Source organism: Asparagus officinalis, chromosome 7, assembly GCF_001876935.1.
Source record: "Asparagus officinalis chromosome 7, Aspof.V1, whole genome shotgun sequence".
NCBI classification, from domain to species: domain Eukaryota; kingdom Viridiplantae; phylum Streptophyta; class Magnoliopsida; order Asparagales; family Asparagaceae; genus Asparagus; species Asparagus officinalis.
This window is the reverse complement of record NC_033800.1, coordinates 76,794,531-76,811,137: the sequence shown is the minus strand read 5'-3', so window position 1 is coordinate 76,811,137 and position 16,607 is coordinate 76,794,531. Positions and strand designations below refer to the sequence as shown.

The window sequence follows — 16,607 nt, the reverse complement described above, 5'->3', positions numbered from 1 at the left end:
TTAAGAGTAGCCCTCCTCTCCAAAAGGAGTTTACAAATTTTCATACCCTTAACCCCTCACTCTCTACCCCTATTTATAGTAATCTTCAATGAATATGAGCCATTGAATTTGTCTTGAGCCCCAAGCAACAATCTTCACCTTTGAATTTGCTTTTTGTTCTTCTCTAATCCAACATAAGAGGCCTAATTGATTTTCAAGAAACAATTGAAAATTAAGTTGATCCATGAAGCAATCAAGTCCAGCCCATATGGAAATTAAATCTCCAGCAATCAAGTCCAATGATTCATTTTGATTTTCAAAGAAAAGTTTCAACCCACATCCGGTCGTCATTTGATCAAAAGCCAAGCAAGCCCAATCATCCGGTCTTCATTTGATCAAAATTAGCAACCGGCCCATAGCAAAATCTGCAGTAGCCCATTTCCATGATTTTCTCATTTGATTTAGAGCTGCAGCAAAGTCCAAGTCCCATTCAAATGATTTTCAACTCCAAATCAGCCATCAGCCTATCAAGTCCGGTTTCATTTGATTAAAATCAAAATATGCAGCCCATGTCCGGTCTTCAAATCCAATTTTTTCAGCAAAGCAGTCCGGCCCACACATCTGATTTTCAACATTAAAAGCTAAGAGGTGCAGCAGTCCAGCCCAATATGATTACAAATTTAAAAGCCAAGCTGCAGCACCCATAGAAAATCCGGCCCATTGGCATTGATTTTGAAAATTAAATCCCAATGCTGCAGCACCTCAAAGTCCGGTCCCTAGAGATCCTCCCCATTCAAATGATTTTTCAAAAGAAAATTGAAGAGCAAAGTCCACAAGTCATTTGCAAATAAGTCCGGTTTTGTAATCTTGAATAAATGCATAAAAGCCCACTTCATTTCAATTATTTGCATCCAAGTCCACGTTTGATTTTGAAATTCCAAGCCTCTACAACCAAGTCCAGCAGTCCGGTTCTATTGGCTTTTTGCTTCAATGTGCTTCTAAAATGCTACAAAAATAGAGAAGAGAGATTTTGAGGGGTTTTTATATTTAATAATATTTATTTATATTTTCATTCATTTATGTGCAAACTAAGCTAACAACAATTATTAATGGTATATTTATTCATGTAAAATAGATAATGAGGATATAAAATTGTAATAAAAATATGATTATCAAAATTCTAATAGATAAATACCTCTAGAGATAATTAATTTCAAATCCTCCTAGAATCAGGATTAGCTTTAACATCCTCCCTTAATCTTGATTCTGTAAAGTGGTCATTCCCATCAAACGCTTCAACTTAACACATGCTCCAAACTTCAATGGTTTAGTGAGGACGTCACAATTTGATGTTCGGACTTGTAATACACCAACAAGATATCGTTCTTCCCAATATTGTCTCAAAAAAATGATAACAAGTATGAATACGCTTACTCCTCCCATTGGTCACTAGACTCTTCGCCAAATCAATTGCGGACTTGTTGTCAACATAAATCTTTATAGGACTTCAACTTGAACATAAATGTGACCAAGCACATTACGCAACGAAATTGGTTGACAAGCACTTGACGCCGCTACTGCATACTCCGCTCACACGTTGAGAGTGCAACGATGGATTGCTTCTTTGACGACTGAGAAAATACGGTGGAACCAAAGTTGAAAACATAGCCAGAAGTGCTCTTATGATCATCATGATCTCCACTCCAATCACTATCAGAATAAAACCTACAATATCACAATTGTTATATGAATAATAAAACAAATTATGATCATAAATCGCCTTTAGATACCGCATAATTCTCTTTGTAACCTGTAGATGAGATTGGAGAGCGGCCTCCAAATATCTACTGATTAGACCAACTCCATAAGTCATGTCTAGTCTTATACATGTAAGATATCTCAAACTCCCAACAATTTGCTTGAAATAAGTAGGATCAACTTGTGCATCCTGACTTTCTCGAGATAATCTAGTTCCAACCTTCACAGGAGTTTTAACATGATCACAGTCAAACATCTGAAACATTTCCAACAACTCTACACAATACCTCTTTGACATATGAAAATCTGTCAATTCATCTCTATGTTAAAATTTCTAACTGCAGTTCGGTTAAGTCTTAACCCACCGTGTGAATTTATAGCGATGTCCCTGCATATACGACTACCCCCCCCCCCCCCCAAAAAAAAAAAAAAAAAATCCACCAAACAAAACCACCACAAATAAAAAAAAGCAGAACTGAAAAGCCCTTATTTTCCAATTTTTCCTGTGCTCTAAAAGAGTGAACATCTCTGATTTGGTTTTGGGGAATTTTGCCATTGAAGAAGGGTTTGGTTGGTTATGAACCCACTATAAGGGATGGGTGAGACTTTAAATGTTAGTGTTTATAATGGGAATATCTTTCATTTCCGTTAGAATTATCTCAAGTTCACCCTCATTATTAACTAGAGGAATGAATTGACGATAAAATTGATGACTCGGAGGAGATTTTGGCAAATATTAAGATTTAGCGAGCGGCTTGGCGATTAGAGATGAAAGGGCTAATATCCCCCAAAATTGGTGATGATGTTTCCATCTAGTGGACAAGTGCAAATAATTACTGGTCGAGACTACAAATAACTAGGGCTGAGCATGGTTCGGTCCAAACCGAAAAAACCGACCGAACCGTTCCGAAAAAATCGGTTTTTTGAGTAGGGCGGTTCGAGTCGGTTTGAAAACTTTTTAACCCGAACCAATCCGAAGCGACCGAATATAGTGCAATACTACCCATTCTGATCTTAAACCCTACCCGACCCGTCCCCAAAGAGTCAAAGACTCAAACCCTAAACTCATTTTCTGAATCATTATGGGTTGAAAACAATATTATTATATCAGTGTATAATGCTTCATAATCTCCTACTTTGTTGATATCTTTTTTTTCTTTAATACAGTTTGTTGTTTGATAAGAAGTTTGATGAAGTTAGAACCAAACAAACCGAACCGAACCGCACCGAACCGACTTACAACAGTTCGGTTCGGTTTTGAATTATAGACGGTTCGGTTCGGTTGTTCAAATTTTAGTAAAACCCAAACCGAACCGGCCGTTGCACACCCCTACAAATAACGCTGTGCATGCTGGATATTTATTTCTGTGTTGACCATAAGCTTCCAGAAAAGGAAAGGGTGGGCGTGTCTATTATTTTAGCAATTTAATCCCTCTTTTTTAAACGTCATATTTCCACCCCCTCCTCCACACATATAACTCAAAATTTTAAATCTGTCGCCTCATGATATTGATTCCATCTTTGAACATTTTGTAAAATTAGAAATCTAGAATGAGGGTATTAACGTCGTTCTATACTCTCAAACAATCAATATCCAATATTTTCCTTCAATTATTTTCCAAATTTTGTTAGAGTTTCTCATCGGGGACGTTGAAGCAAATCGGGAAAAAGTAATGAAAGAGGACAAAGTGGTAATTGAACATCCTGTCGACGATCGTTCCCAAGCTATCGTCGTTGTTGAGAGTAGGAATTTTAACGATTTGAGGAATTTTACATTTTTATTAATTATTAATTTATCTTTTCTATTTCATGTTTGTTTTTTGTTTGAATATTGCTTTTCATTTGAAGAAACTTCCATAATTTCATTTTTTTTTTGGGTAAGAAATTGCTTTGGTCAGGGTTAGCAGGAGATTGGATTGTTTTTTTTTATTTTATGCGCATTTTAATTTTTTATTTATTTTTATAGATATTATTATTAGTTTGTACCCTTTATAAGAAAATTATTAAGCATGTAATTCTTGAGAATTTTGGGAAAAGTTCTCATTATTATTGAATTTAATTACTAAAGCAATTTATAATTCTACCTAATTAGCTAATAGTTATATATTTGTTTTTTTATGGGTAGCTAATAGTTATATATGAAATTACATATTTATTTCGACGATAATCGGAATAGGATAAAGAGAGAATCTCATTCTATATGTCAGTACATTTGTTTATGTAATTACAAGCTACATTAATCTTCATATATGGTGGTTAAATAATTGTGTTTTGCTTAGCAGAGTTCAAAGCGACCCCTTCACCAGAGCGCTCAGCCGACAGGGGTGAGTTCTGAATAATAATCTCAATTAGTTTAAATTTTTCTTTCATCACGTTAATAGGAACAAAGAAACTTTAGAGAAATTTCTAATGTTGGACTTTGCAGATGCTGCTCTCGCTCAAGTTGCAAATGATAAGAAAAACTCTTTAATCAAGGCATGGGAAGATAATCAGAACTCTAAGGCTGAAAATAAGTAAGATAAAAAAAAAGTCCCCTTCAAAAATAATGTTACTTTTCATATGAAAATATGATTTTATATACTACACGAGTAAATACAAAGCATGGTTAAAGTTGAAGAATTGCAGTCCTGTAAGCGACCTCTAGCCTCTAAGATGTACAAAAGATTTGTATCAAAGATTGAATTTAACTTTTTTTATTATGTGTGATTCTTTTTTCCCAAATATTTATATCAAAAACCTATATCAAAGGCTGCAAGTTTTGGGTATTCTAAGGTAAGATGGATAACTTGCTTTTCATGATTCTCACACCTGACCTCTCAATTGGAAACATTTAACGTTTTTCGCGATGAAGAATAACTAATTCGCCCAATTTATTGAAGAAGATAGCTAGGCTAGCTATTAATACTTTGATCCTCTGGTTCCTACTCTCTTCCAGTACTTTTGGTTTGTTCATGTAAATATCATCCTTCATCTTTTTATATAATATATATCAAGAACAGGGCACCTCACCCTGTTTATAACTTTCAAAAAAAAAACTTTGATCCGAAAGAAAGATTTAAACTTGGGAGTTGTGATGATTTACTTTCTTTATACTGTGAAACAGGGCTCAGAAGGAAATGGCGTCTATTAGTTCATGGGAGAACTCAAAGCTGGCGTCTATAGAAGCTGAGATGAAAAAGTATGAGGTGAGAAACTTGTTCAACTCATTATGAACCGTGCAATTGATATTTCACATTTGGTCATAATACTTATCATACCAGTCCCTGGAGCTAACATTGTTCTTGCATACACACATTTTGAGATTAAGCACCTCATCGCACGCTCTTTGAATATTTATGTAAGAGTTTTCAAGACAAATGTCTACATACCCAATGCGAGGGAAGATATTTATGTAGACGAGTGCTCTTTATTTCCTTGTAGACGAGTGAACCAATTTAACTGATTTATGAGCAGGAAGCTTTAGAAAAGAGAAGGGCTCGATATGCCGAGAAAATAAAGAATAAAATTGCGATGATTCACAAGGAAGCGGAGGAGAGAAGGGCGATTGTAGAAGCCAAGAAAGCAGAAAATCTATTGAAGGTAGAGGAAGAGGCAGCAAAATATCGAGCAACTGGGGTGGTTCCTAAGAAGGGCCACATTTGGTTCGGCTCCTAACGCTTTTAGCTCAACAAGGATTTCTCTCTTTCCTTGTTGCTTGATGCTTGTGAGCGTGCGATGCGTCTGAAGAGAAGCTTGTGGTTAACATGCAGTGTGTTCATTATGTATGGGAACATTTTTGCATACAGTGTTAAATTGTAACCTTTCAACACTGAGTACGGTCTAATGTGTATGTACATAGTGATGGTGAATCTGAGGTAAAAATCTGAGAAATTTGGCCTTCGACTGCCTTCAGGTTGAAGTACAGGCCGACATGACAGACTGTCATGCAGTTGCAATGTTTTCACAGATCATACCTCATCGCATAACGATACAATATAGGCAAACGAGAACCGCCTGAGCCCTGATTCAGAATGTTGTAAGCCTGGCAGTCATGAAAGTCCCGAAACCTTGTGGCATCGGAGATCCACAAGTCAAGTCATAGACACTCATCTACATCCACAAGCAGAAATTAAAACACGTATTACAAATGAAAGCCAAAGAAACACCAGTACCACAGCCATATCATAAACAATTCAACAGTCTTAGACGTTCATTGGATAGCAAAGTTGAAAGAGGATGGTCTACATGCTAGGAACAAATAAAAACATGTCCACAAATTAACTCCTATAAAACTAAAGTACAAATCCTGGAACATCTACTCTTAATATTTGCTTTCCAACAATGGAACATGGAGAATCTATCAATAAAACACCTCATTCAACGGGAATGATAGTAAAACAACACTGGTAATACTGTGGGGGGGAAGAGACCACATCCACTAAAAGAAATTAACTAAGCTTTGGCACAATTGTTTAGTCGCTGATTAAGAATATCTCTAGTGGTATGAAAAAAACTATCAGCAAAGGCCTGAAAGGACATACAAATAACATTCAGCTCCTCTAGAAGTGTGGAACCCATACTCAAAAGTTAGGCTATTTGCTGCATCAGATGCACATCAGAGAACTTGGGAGGCAATAAATGAGCCCTGCAATCAGATCAAAAATTGAAATTATCAATCAGTAACAAAGGGTAAATACATGATAATCTGATACTAGATATGCTTCAAATATGACGTTTTTTCTATGAAAAGGATAGATTTCACAAAGCGTCCATGAACTTTGAACTTTGGGGTGTTCCGCAGCAGTCCATCCTGAACTTTATAAACTGGAGAAAGCCCACTGAATTACTTCACTTATAAAATACCACAACTGACTACAGTTAGTTTATGTTGTCATCTGAAAGCACTAAGACAATTTGCCCCCATGTACTTAACATGTCTACTATATTATCTCCTCTTCCCCTTTCCTCAGACCTACACTTCACGTTAATGCCATTTATGACAATCACCGGTAGTTCATGGAAGCTTTGTATAATTTTGAAAGTTCAAACGGGTTTTCTTTAAATTACAAAGTTTGGGGTTCTGTGCAAAACACTCCCAACTGTCAGGGGTTCTTGAGAAATTTACCCAGAAAATATATATTTCTGTGATATAATAGCAAATGAGGGTGGCATAAGTAAAAAAGGTCACAAGTTTGAAACGGGTAGAATCATTTCAAAACCACTTCCAAAATGGTGACGATTTATTTATCCAAGTAGTAGTTTCTCATGCATGTACAAGTTGCAGACTTCAAAGGAATACTTACTTCAAGTCCATATATACAAAGGTCATGAAGTCAAGCAATTTAATTCCCCAAAACCATTGATTCACGTGGCAGACACAGATTATCTGCAATAAATAGCCTGGTCAATCTGTGGAGGAATCTGCTTTATCTCGGTTCCCAATTCTTGCTCGATCCTATACCTGTTTAAAAGCACATCTTCCAGGTATTAGCACAACAGAAGAAAACAAACACAAGCTTAGCTATGATGGAGCAAGTGCACATACAGGTTGAATCGATCCTCGTAGGTTATCAAATTCACTGCCAAACCTAGGTGACCATACCTTCCAGAACGACCAACCTATAAAATAGGGGGAAAACACTTGAGGGTAGAAGAGTTTGATGTCACCAAATGAATGATGCATGTTGCATTTAACATAATAACAGCATCCTAATACTTGCAAAAGTCACATTCATATGAAATAATGCCATACCCTGTGTAGATATGTTTCCGAATTCTTAGGGAAATCAAAGTTGATCACGACATTTACAGCCTGGATATCAATACCCCTAGTAAACAAATCTGAAAAATGAATAAGACAAGTATGTTATTATAAAATCGGGGAGTTAATTCCAAATAAAATGTGATCAAAAGGCAAGATGTGACTAATAAAGAACAATCCAAGCTTGAAAGAACCTCCTCCTAACCAAAAATGATAACTATCTTCTACCATCACTAGTCAAAAATCTCATGAAAACAAGATAAGCTCAAGAGTATTAAAAATTCACAAAGAGTTCTAGTAACCGACAGGAAAATAAAAGAGGGGTGGAGTTACTTTCATAAATTGTTTAATAACAACCAAACGAATGAGTAACATAGAGAACTTGACCATAGAGTGAATGATAGAAACTGTTGATATTGTCGAAAAATTAAGATTAGTTAAAGATGCTCTAAAGAAAATGATAAGTGAAAGAGACATAGGACCGAACAGTATCCCTATTGAAGTTTGAAAATGTCTTGAAGATATAGGCTTAGGATGGTTAACTAAATTATTTAATAAGAATATCGAGACAAAGAGGATGCCCGATGAATGGAGGATTAGCACTTTGATTCCAATATAGAAGAATAAAGGAAATATACAAATTTGTTTAAATTATCATGGTATAAAACTCACAAGTCATACTATGAAACGTTGGGAGAGGATAATTGAGTAAAGACTAAGAAAGGAGATAAGTGTATCTAAAAATCAATTTTGTTTTATGTCCGGGAGGTCAATTACGGGACCTATACATATTTTGAGACGGTTGATGAAGAGATATAGAGAGAAGAGAAAGAATCTAAATATAATTTTCATAGATCTAGAAAAAGCTTTTGATAGTGCCTAAAGAGGTAATGTGGTGAGTTTTAGAAAAGAAACATGCATATAATATGTATGTATGTATATGTGTGTGTGTGTATAAGTGATTAAAGATATATATGATCGAGTAACAACTAGAGTAAGAACTAATGAAGGAGAGACTAAATCATTTTCTATTATCATAGGTTTACACCAATGATCAGCCTTAAGTCCTTATGTAACCAACTTACGAGGCACATTCAGGATGAAATCTCATAGCGTATGTTATTTACGAATGATATAGTGCTAGTTAACGAAACTAGAAGATGTACAATTTCTAAAGTAGAAATGTGAAGACAAGCAGTGTAGAAAATAACGTGTTGCGTAGCGTAAAATAGCGCATAGCGTAACGTAGCGCCGCCCTGTCGCTACGTAGCACTGGAAAATAGCGTAGAAATAAAATGACGTACGCTATTTTACTCATAGCGTACACTTTGTAACGCGTCTTCAAGCACTTCACAGCTTAGGTTAAATTGTTCAAGTGTTGGGATTGATTTTTAAAAGAATTTGATAGCTATAATTGAGTTTAAGTGGGTGGACCCCACGCCTAAACCCTAAATCCTTGCTCCCGTCGCTTCTGCCCCTCCAGATAAAAAAAAAACCTTCATCTTCTTCCTTTGACTTCGGCTCATCAATTCCTTCGGCTCGCCATCCTCGTCATCATCCTCATCATCATCTCCGCTGCTCCCAGAGATCCCTGATCGACTTCTGAACTCTTCGCGCCCATTTGAGGACCATTCGACTTCTGAAATCATTAATGTACGATCTTAAATACTGATTTAAGTCCATTTAACTTACTCATGGTTGATTTTGTTGTGAAACTGTGATGATATATTGATTTGTGATAATATTTTTATGATATGTTTGAAAATTGTAATGGATTATTCATATTATTTGATTTTGAATAATGTATCTATAAAATATTTAAATAATAATAAATTATTTAACCTACGTTAAATAGTTACGCTATTTTGCGTTTTACGTTAACCGGAGGTGAGCGTTACGCTATTTTCAACATTGAAGACAAATTCTTGAATATAAAAATTTTAGAATTAGTAGAACAAAAACAAAATATATAGTGCATTTTAGTAAAACTAAGAAAAGAAAGAGCTTATAGTACATATTGATGGTCAAGAAATATCTAAGAGTAATCATTTTCGCTATTTAGGATCAATCATTCGGCACGATGGTGAGATTGAGGATGATGTTGTTCATCAAATTAAATCAAGGTGATTGAAATGGATGAGTGCTCCAAGAGTCTTATGTGATCACAGGATACCAATGAAAACTAAATAGGAAATTCTATAGGACGGTTATAAAACCAATAATGTTATATGAATCAGAATGTTGAGCAATTAAAAATACAAGTGCAAAAGATGTGTGTAGCAGAAATGAGAATGTTGTGATGGTCTTGTGGATACACACTAAAAAATACGATAAGAAATGAGTACATCCATAGTAAATTAGAGGTTGCTTCTATTGAGAATAAAATAAGAAAAAATCAACTAAGATTGTTTGGTCATGTACAACGGAAACTATTAGTGCACTGGTTAGGAAAAGTGATAGTATTATAGTTAATGTGGCTAGAAAATATCGAGATAAACCTAAATGATCTTGGTTGAAAGCAATTAAGAATGATATAATAATATTTAACTTAACGGAGGAGATATCTCATAATAGAATGGAACGGAAGAATATGATTCATGTAGATGATCCCAAACATTTGGGATAAAGGCTTTGATGACGTTGTTGTATTGATATCCTGAAACTTCATTAGCATAACAACAGAGTCTTCTCAAACTGAATGTGTACACTTGCATGTGTGAGTATGCATTGATATTCTACAATCAAGCACCTGAAGGAAAAGGAAATTTTAGAGCTATCAATTCCTGTCAAAAGCATTAGGCAACAATATATCCTCAACTAATTTGATCTGCCAAAAGCTATAAAATACTGAAGCAAACTCCACAAGATTGCTTCTTCGGTAAAAGGGTAATTAACAGATGCATTATTATAGTAACTATCCTATAGAAGAGTTAAACAACAAACTGTACCTATGCAAACAAACTGATGCATTATTATAGTAACTATCCTATAGAAGATTTAAACAACAAACTGTACCTGTGCAAACAAGATTCCTACATGCACCATTCCTAAAATCATGGAAAACTCTATTGCGATGATCCTGCAACATCTTTGCATGAATGTAAAAGCAGGAATATCCAAGCTCTGTGATTTTCTTCGCCAATAGCTCTACTCGGTTAACGGAGTTGCAAAATATGATAGACTGGTTTATTTGAAGCTGGGAAAATCAAAGCTCACAGTTACATCATGCTCAAGGACAATGTCACATGAAGATTGGAAACATGAGGTAGGTAATACTTAGTAGCAGCAAGAAAGAGCCAAACCTTTGAGAAAAGGGTATTCAAACAATGAACTTTCTGTCTTTCTTCCACAAAGGCATAATACTGTGTAATTCCCTTTAGTGTAAGTTCATCCATAAGATTAATTATGTAGGGTTTAGGCAGGTATCTGTCCTTGAAATCCTTAACAGTGACTGGAAACGTGGCTGAAAACAACAATATCTGCCGATTTGAGGGGAGAAAATGTATCAACTGCTCTATTGAAGGTTGAAACTCATGAGAGAGAAGTTTGTCAGCCTGCAGAAAAGGCCAAGTATTATCTTTTGTGGCCAAGAATCACACCCAAAAAAAAAGGGAACTTCATTTTAAAAATCTACTTAAATTCTTAGTAATTATATTCACTATGGACACATTCCAATTATGCTTCAAGAGCCAACATAGGTAAATGAACACAACATAAATCAAAATTAAAACCAAAAAGAAAATTTCAAGCATGTGTTCTATAAACGAAATTTAATTTCTCTTTGTCAACCTGGCAGAATCTCCATCGTCAGAACTAGATTTTATTTTGCAACTGAGAAAATTACAAAATACATCAGGTACAAGCTCAACACTAGAGATTAAAACACACAGAGCATCATATAAAGACACTAAAAAATAACTATGGTGTCACTAAGAACATGATCATAGATGTTTCATAATCCCACATGCTTCTCATGCAGATAATCATCACTGTCATCTAAGTATTTACAATCAGATAGATCTGAACAGATCAACTTTACATGGAAGGCTTTCAGAAACATTGGGGAAAAACTAAGACAAGCTAACATCTAGGTTGGCATTTAATTTGATCAAAAGAACCATGGAAATAGAAGGGCGTGTCATGAAACACAAACAGGACAGTGGACAGTCGGTGCTCAAAGAGACCTGCACTATTGATGTTGCAGATAAGCTCATGCAACCATCCAAAATCTCTTCGACTAGGAAATAATCTAGCACAGAGAGGAGGGGGAGGGGCAGGTGTTAGTACCGGGAATTGAATTAAACTATTGAGACATGACATAAATCACAAAGTGAGACAGAAACTACATTCAAAAATATGTAGAAACCAAGATATAGAACCTCAAATTATACCAAATTAAGGGAAATTAACATAAGCTGTCTGAAGACTTCATAATAGAGAAAAAAGGTTATGTAAACATGAGAAGCTTACGTTAACGCAAGGAAAAACACATCACAGAAGCAGATTTTATACGAATTTGACTAAAAAGTGCAGGATATATCTCAAATTAGGGAATGTCTATTGCATGAAAGATAGTGATTACAATGAGGGTATGAAAATATCAAGCTCTAGCTCTCAAAGAGTCAACAATCAGATGAATAGATAAGCACTTAAATATAATTTTTCATGACTAGATTCTTAGACATAGTTCTATCAGATAATAATAAGATGATACCTCATCCATTATGAGCATTGAGCAATCCTTCAGGACACAAACACCTTTTTTAGTAAGATCAAGTATGCGACCTGGTGTTCCTACAAGTAAATGGACTGGTTGGTACAGACGCATGATGTCGTCTTTCAAGCTGGTTCCACCCGTAGTGGCCATAACCTGAATCTTCAAATGTTTCCCAAGCTCCTTACAAACTTGTGATGTTTGGAGAGCTAATTCTCGTGTAGGAACCAATATAACAACTGCAAATCAGATATAATGTCTGTAAAAATTTATGCTTCAGAAAAATTAAATACGAATTCTGATATAACGCAATATAAAATTAGTAAATGCATTAAGGTGTTTAGCAACAAGCAACTAAAGTTGGGATGTAAGCCCTTGAAAGAATATCAGATAGCACATGACAATAGTAAACTTTTTTTTCGTATGACAACTCGTGATGATTTTTCCATAAGAAGATTAAAACTTTTTGGTATTAGCTAAAGTAAAAGCAAACCTTGAATAACATTTTTGTCTTGATCAATCTTTTCCAGTGCAGGGATACAAAATGCAGCTGTTTTCCCAGTCCCATTTTTAGCTCTAGCTAGAATATCACTGCCAGTTAGTGCAATTGGAATGCTTTCCTCCTGAATTGGTGAAGGTCTTTCAAATCCCTTCTCATATATTCCCATAAGTAATTCCCTCTTAAGAAAGTAATCTTCAAATTCATTTCCTTTAGTTGCAGTAACATCCTGCAAATGACATTAGATGCCATGTGTCTTAGAATGAACTAATATAGTCAAGAAGGCAAATTAAGTTTACAGAAGATTTGCACATTTAAATTTATAGCATTTTTTTGGAAGAGTTAACTGAAGCAATGTTGCTCTGCATATTAACATAAGCATAACATGGCTCCACAGAAGCAACGTCACAGATTTGATTTATGCATAAATTAAGAAGGCATCATAACAAAAAGTCATATGAAACAAAGCTCAATGAAACCCAGCTTCCTACTTTTCTAATTCACCAATGAGCTGATATGTTATGCTCGCTAGTGTTCTTTTAGTTTGGTATGGATGCACACTTTCAGTAAGTGGCAAGTCCCACATACAGCTTATATTCTATACCTTCAAGCGCTGACACATCCAGCGCTTGAGTACTGACACATCCAGCGCTTGAGTATTTCCCAGAAAGGTTCCATGAAATATATAATACAAGAAAAACTCAACACATCTAGTCATAATTTTCATGCTACAAGAATAAAGTACGACCTGTCCAAGTCAGCCTCAAATAACCTAATACAATTTTAAATCCATGATGAGACATGCATGATGTATATAGTAGAAATGGTCAGGATAAAGCATCTAATATGCAAAAAAAATGCAGAAGTGAATAGAACTGTAGTTTCCTTTCATATAATACCTATAACAATCACATAGATCAGAGAGCCTGGTTTTAGTAATTCAAATCATAGTTAACAGATAGTAGCCAGTTACAATTTAGTTAAGAAGATGAAGTTAATTAGGAAGTTAGCAAGCAAACGACCTATTCAAGGAAAGAACTTCAAAATTCCTGAAATATTCCTTAACAAGAATAATGATAATTTCCTTGCATTAGATGACAACAACAACAACAACAACAAAACCTTGAGAATTTCCTTGCATTAGATGACAACAACAACAACAACAACAACAACAACAAAACCTTATCCCAAATTTTTTTTGGAGCAGGCTTCAATGCCATTACATTAGAGAAAAATAAAAAATAAAGCTGCAGTATAAGAAAATTAATATGACTGCCTGCAAGAAAAATGTCTAGCAATATGATTTCATTACTACTTATAGTTAATATTGTTGCAGTAAGATAAGTTTTTTTTTTACCTCAGTCCTGTAACGTGTATCAGGTGGTGGTATCTTCAATTGTGATTTCCAATCAGGAGAGCTGAGACATCGAGAGAAAGAAAGCAGAAAGTAAGTGGCAGTCTAAATAATCCACTGTTGATTAACAAATTATTCGCCAATTAAAGGGAAACTTTGAAGAAAGGGAAAAACTGAATGTATAAACCTCACTCAACATTAAAGCATAGATGGTTCCTTCTGAGTGATCTTAAGAAGCAATATGCACAATAAAGAGTTGGTCATTGAAGAAAATGTTTATGATTTCACTACCTTTATTGAGGAGATCAAGTTTCACTCCTTCATACTTTAGTACATTTAAACATTATGACCCTAACACAAGCCAATATAACTTAATATCCACAATCCAACAGTTTCCTCAAGATCATTAGTGTGATACAATCAAATATTCAGTAGAAAACATACATAAACTGCAACTACGCATGCATAGAGTCATCACATACATATATACAACTGGTTGTAAAAAAATTCATCGCACGTCCACACATAAGTAGGTTGCTTATAGCAAAGTAGTATAATTCCAGTTATGTAATACTTGCAAAGAAACTGGCAATGAAAAAAAACACTACGTTTGAGACAAAACAAGCATGAGATCCAATATGTAGTCATATATGCCGTGTCAACTAGGTACAAGCATGAGATATATTACCAACAAAATATTAAAGTTATGCATTGTCATCATGGTTATCGTCTAGACTGTTCCCAGAATGGTAGGTTATCATGCAGAAGCACTCCGAAAAAACCTCCTTAGAAAGTTAAGTAAAACTAGCAACTACCATCAACCTAAAGAATATCCAGGCTATTTTTCCCTCATGCACAAAGAAACAACAGGAAAGAAGCAGTTCGAACAAAATTTAGGGGAATGGTCATCAACCAAAAATCCACGGCAAAAGATAGAAAACAATCTCTTATTTACTAACCAAAAGGTCCTACATCTCTGACATCTCTGAAACTTATAATCCATTTACTAGTGAATAAAAAAATAGATTTTTTTTCAAACTTACTCCAATGTGTCTGTACTGATCGTTATCCAAGGAAATAGTAAATAGTAAATAGTGAATGTGATAGCTAATAATGAATGAAGCATATTAATTTGACTCTTTGGCATCAAAAGAACCTAGTCATAGTCACTCATTCTCTAAGACTTCCATGTGCCAACTTACTCTGCACCACATCATTAATCATGAAATATATGAAGTTTCCATATGCCACACTGAATAACCAAAATTTTGAATAATACATACCCATTTCCACAAACAAACGATCAACAAATATCAGTAGAAAAGAGAACATCTGCTTCAAAAAAAAAGGCAATGCAAAAAGGTTAATCATGACGATATTTTATTTAAAAGAGTGCTAATAAGTAATGAATTGGTAAATATACAAACAAGTCATCTCGCAGTCAATTTTGCAAAGCCATAGCTAAACCTTGTATACGCCGAAGCATAAAAATTTAAATTTACATATTTATTCACAATTTTCTCTGAAGCATTATCAAAAGAAAAAAGCACAATTTTTTTTCTAACCTAGTATCACTACTAACAGATTGAACTGTCAAAATTGGAACAATACAGTCCCATTATCAGCAACAAACAATCCAAAAATTGTTAAATTGCAGGAGGTTAAATAATTAAAATCAGTCAGCATTTTCTCAAGAACAATTTTTCACTTCAGCCCCATTTAATTTTTTTATTATTGAAATCGACCCTTTTTTTACCAAAACCGACCCGATTTCTTGATTAGCAGCTTAATCACCTTCCTAGTTAGTCGGGGTTGGTAACCTGACTATTTAGGAGGGTGTTAAACCCTAATTAGAAGCCTTAAACCCTAAAAATTAATGTCCTAAATAGTCGGGTTAGCAACCCGACTAATTAGGAAGGTGATTAAGCTGCTAATCACGAAATCGGGTCGGTTTTGGGAAATAAAAAAAAAGGCCGATTTTAATAATAAAAAATTGGAATGGAGCTGAAGTGAAAAATTGTTCTTTTCTTAATAGAAACATTTAAAATAAAGAAAAACTAGGGTTTCTTTCTCCAACCTAGTATCAATACTAGCAGACTGAACTGCTCGATTCGATTCACTGCCACCAGAATCACTCCCAATCTGATTCCTCCTCAGCCATTGCTGCTGCTGTTGCTGATTCTGCTGCTGCTGATACTGCATCAAATTCCTCTGTACATACTGCTGCTGCTGCTGCTGCTGCTGCTGCTGAGGAGGAATCCTACCATAATAACTAGGGTTAGGGTTTCCAACGCCCGCCCCTCGGCCTCCGCCGTCGCCGATCCCAGGCGGATACCTTCCTCGATTGTTCATCAAAATTTAGGGTTTTGATTCAAAGAGAGGCAGAGATTCCTGAGATCTGAGAAGTATTGAGTATTTTGAGGTCAGTGAGAGATCAAAAGGTGTGAGATTTTAGAGAGAGAGAGAGAGAGAGAACCTGGAGATTTTCAGGGCATCGACGAGATGAGAGAGAGGGGTTATCAAATGACGAAAAGCTCCTCGGTCGTCTATCTCATTTATTTAA

At 35.2% G+C, this 16,607-nt stretch overlaps 2 protein-coding genes across 2 annotated transcripts; one reads left to right on the top strand and one right to left on the bottom strand.

Annotated features, from left to right (window-relative positions):
- LOC109848178 (remorin-like) lies at positions 3,271 to 5,879 on the top strand. Its single transcript, XM_020417553.1, has 5 exons — positions 3,271 to 3,480; positions 4,020 to 4,061; positions 4,163 to 4,250; positions 4,841 to 4,922; positions 5,191 to 5,879. The coding sequence occupies exons 1-5, from the start codon at positions 3,411 to 3,413 to the stop codon at positions 5,389 to 5,391; spliced, it is 483 nt and encodes a 160-aa protein (XP_020273142.1). The 5' UTR covers positions 3,271 to 3,410; the 3' UTR covers positions 5,392 to 5,879.
- On the bottom strand, positions 5,899 to 16,607 carry LOC109848177 (DEAD-box ATP-dependent RNA helicase 8-like). Its single transcript, XM_020417551.1, has 11 exons — positions 16,521 to 16,607; positions 16,122 to 16,442; positions 14,048 to 14,108; positions 12,685 to 12,919; positions 12,192 to 12,430; positions 10,780 to 11,031; positions 10,493 to 10,673; positions 7,469 to 7,557; positions 7,262 to 7,335; positions 7,020 to 7,177; positions 5,899 to 6,361 (listed from the first exon to the last, which is right to left on the bottom strand). Exons 2-10 carry the CDS (start codon positions 16,394 to 16,396, stop codon positions 7,099 to 7,101), a joined length of 1,485 nt encoding a protein of 494 aa, XP_020273140.1. The 5' UTR covers positions 16,397 to 16,442; positions 16,521 to 16,607; the 3' UTR covers positions 5,899 to 6,361; positions 7,020 to 7,098.